Source organism: Populus alba, chromosome 15 (genome assembly GCF_005239225.2).
Source record: "Populus alba chromosome 15, ASM523922v2, whole genome shotgun sequence".
Lineage (NCBI taxonomy): Eukaryota > Viridiplantae > Streptophyta > Magnoliopsida > Malpighiales > Salicaceae > Populus > Populus alba.
Window position 1 is genome coordinate 16,094,086 of NC_133298.1, and position 3,676 is coordinate 16,097,761.

The 3,676-nt window shown below is 35.7% G+C and overlaps 1 protein-coding gene across 1 annotated transcript; it reads left to right on the forward strand.

Annotated features, from left to right (window-relative positions):
• The first annotated feature begins 1,187 nt into the window (after positions 1-1,187).
• On the forward strand, positions 1,188-3,420 carry LOC118057545 (heavy metal-associated isoprenylated plant protein 7). Its single transcript, XM_035070150.2, has 5 exons — positions 1,188-1,452; positions 1,538-1,778; positions 1,902-2,107; positions 2,198-2,288; positions 2,770-3,420. The coding sequence occupies exons 1-5, from the start codon at positions 1,444-1,446 to the stop codon at positions 3,243-3,245; spliced, it is 1,023 nt and encodes a 340-aa protein (XP_034926041.1). The 5' UTR covers positions 1,188-1,443; the 3' UTR covers positions 3,246-3,420.
• Positions 3,421-3,676: the final 256 nt, after the last annotated feature.

Genomic DNA, 3,676 nt, shown 5'->3' on the forward strand with positions numbered 1-3,676 from the left:
TAGAGGAAAAAAAGAGGAAGATGAGAGGGAGAGAAAAAGAAGAAAAATTGAAGGCAAGAGACAAACTGGATATTCAAACCATTTAAAATAATGAAAATATTAAGGTGCAGATTACCGGAATATATAATTTTATATATTTTTTTAAAATTTATAAAATTAGTTTGATTTTATCAATTTTAACGAGTTTGACTAATTTTACTAGTTTTTAAGTGTTAATTTAAATTTGACACATTAGGTACATATTAATTTATAAAATTATAAAATTTTAAGAGTTAACTTGTTTTTTTAATAATATTGGGTGCATTATCTATGCATACAACCTTTTGTGACAATATTAGCAACATCAAGGAATGTGGCTTTCTGGAGTTGAGGGAGCTATATGCGTCTCTTCAATGCGGTGGTTTTTCTCACATATTTGTGCATACAACACATGCATCATACCCTTTTCTTTTCCCTTTATTCAATTAAGATTTTCAATCTAGTTGCACCCATGCTCTCTTTTTATAACTTAGTTTCTCATTCTCTTCTTTAATTTAGCATTGAATTTCATTTAACTCAAGACCATTAAAGAGAAGAAAAAGGAAAAAAAAAAAAAACAATTAGCCAATTAAGTTAACACATTGTAATCGTGCTAAAAAATTTAACAATTAATCTAAATTAATTAAAATTGATCTAATATATTATCATTTTAATATAATTTTTTTTATCATGAATCAAGTCGACTTCAATTTTAATTAGATAAATAACATGTTTGATGAAACTATATATTTTTTAACACATATGTTTCTCGGTGCATTGAGACAAATAACACTTATGTTTCAAATCTTAGCCGAGCACATAATCTTTATCAATTTCAGAAAAATGGTGATAAGATGATGGAAATCACACACATTCAATCCACTCCAATCAAAACTATTATAGGACCACCGAGAGAGGAGAACAGACAAGAGTTACCACCTGGCAAAAAAAAAAAAAAAAAAACAAATTAGTCCAGTAATGATTTAGTTTGCAAAAATAAAATAAAACTGGGGAAAAAGGAAAAGTCCAAAGAGCATGTAACCGCCGGGAACCATTTGTCTCCACCATGCCCGTCCTCTACTGCACGTGCCCTCGTATTAAAAGCCACGTCATGCTGTTGTTGATGACGACGACGACGATTAAATAACAATTTAGATTTCCTGCCTGCCTGCCCTCGTAAATAAAATAGCTGCTTCCTTCCCTTCTCATCAGATCTGGTGGTCCTCAAAACTCTCACACCACTATTCACATCGGAACAAAACTCAAAGCAGCAGTGTGTTCTTTCCTCTCTTTTTCTTAGCGAAGGGAAAAGAAAACAAGCCAAACTGAAGCCTTGAAACACAAGCACTTCAAAGCTTATCTCTCCCTATCTATCACTCTGACAAGTCTACTCGAGTTCTTGCAGTACAAAAACCTAAGCTGATAATGGGGGAGGTCTTAAAATCTTACAAGAACGAGTCTTTCTTAATGTTTTAGTTTGCTCTTCATGCTTCTTGATTGGTATTATTTTTTTAATTAGGAGGAGAAGAAACCTGCGGCAGAAGAGGTGAAAAAACCAGAGGAAGCAAAGAAAGTAGAGGAGGAGAAGAAAGAAGAGAAGCCAGCAGAAAAACCAGCGGCTGAAGAGAAAAAAGATGAGAAAAAACCAGAGGAAACGAAAGATAAATCACCTCCACCTCCTCAAGAAATTGTACTTAAAGTCTACATGCATTGTGAGGGCTGTGCCCGTAAGGTCCGTAGGTGCCTTAAGGGCTTCGAAGGTCAGTGTCTTTAATTAGCGGCTTTCGCTCTTAACCTGTAACCCCATTTGTAATTAATGTGCGCTTATTCTTTTCTTTTCTTTACTCTTTATTGTGTTTTTGTGTACGAGTAATTAATTTCAGGAGTTGAAGATGTAGCTACTGACTGTAAGGCTAGTAAGGTGGTTGTGAAAGGAGAGAAAGCGGATCCATTGAAAGTTCTTGAAAGAATTCAAAGGAAAAGCCATAGGCAAGTGGTGCTCATCTCTCCGATCCCAAAACCTCCGTCGGAGGAGGAGAAGAAGGCCGAGGAGAAGGAGAAGCCTAAAGTTGAAGAGAAGAAAGAAGAGGTATTTACCAACACTCTTATTTTAACAGCTCTTTTGATTTGTTTTTCTTTGCAATTTCAGTATTTAATTATTTTTCTTGATTAAGTGCAGCCTCCAGTGATCAGAATGGTGGTGCTAAGGGTATCCATGCATTGTGAAGCTTGTGCGCTGGAAATCAAGAAACGGATACTAAGAATGAAAGGCATGACTATTTTTTGTTTTCTTTTAATTAATTAAAAAGTGCCTCCCTTTCTTCTACTTGGGTCCCTTTGCACAATTTTTTTGGTTCATGCGATTGTGGTTTTGTTCACTTCAACTTTTGTTAGTAAGATTCATTGGTTGCTCACAGTTTTTCCCTTTTTTTTATTTAAGATAATTTCTCCATCACCAAAAAGAAAAAAAAAAATGACTCGCCCATGCTCTTTTGGCACCTTTTGAATCTTTTTAAGAAAGACTTCATTTCTTTATCAGTCCTTTAAAATCAACACATTCTTTCTAGTTATTATATATTTGAACTTGTTAGATTCCATGGAACTTGGTCCCAATCGAAGTCAATTCAGTTCCCCTTGCATCAAATTATTCAAATCCTACCAGCCCCAGATTAGATTTCTTGAAATTTTACATTTCTATGTGGGGCTAGCCAACGCTAATTTCTGGAATTAAATTTGGTATTATATTAATAGGTGTGGAATCAGCTGAACCAGATCTTAAGAGCTCGGAGGTGACAGTGAAGGGAGTGTTTGAACCTCAGAAACTAGTTGAATATGTGTACAAGAGAGCTGGCAAGCACGCAGTAATAGTAAAACAAGAGCCCGAGAAGAAAGAAGAAGAGAAAGGAAAAGAATCCAAGGAAGAGAAAAAAGGTGAAGAAGGTGACAAACAAAACAAAGGTGGTGATGGTGGTGCTGGTGAGCAAGGAGAGAACAACGACAAGAAAGAAGGTGGTGGTGGTGGTGGTGGTGGTGGTGGTGGTGACAGTGAGGCCAAAGCAGAAGCTAAAGCAGCAACAGCAGCCGAGGAAACTACAGAAGAGAGCACAGTGGTGGAGCTCAGGAAAATGGATTTTTATAATTATTATTGTCACCCACCAAGATATGAGTACTATGCACATCCTCAGATCTTCAGTGATGAGAACCCCAATGCATGTTCTGTGATGTAAAAACCTATGAAAATGAGGGGCAGGATGGCATGAGGAAAATTAAAATGGGTGATAAACATGCTCTGCCTATATATATATATATATATATATATATAAAATCCTGCCTAAATTTGCACTCTCCTTTGTGCGCCTTGATAAATTTATAATCTACGGAGAAGCTGTAGAATTTTTGTGAGGCTTGTAGTTTTTCTCTTCTTAATTTTCTCGTATTAAATAGATAAATAAATAAAAGAGAAAGGAGAAAACATTGTTTATCTACTAGACGCACGCAATTGACTGTGGATGGGAATGGTGTTTTGTATCATTTTATTTTGTAATTAATCGGTTAAAACTTAAAAGAAAAGCTGGAACGTGCTAGTTGCTCTGTTGTTTTCAGACAGCGAGTGTAGCTAATTCGGTTTTGTCTCAGCGTCTCTTTTCTGAATATGCGG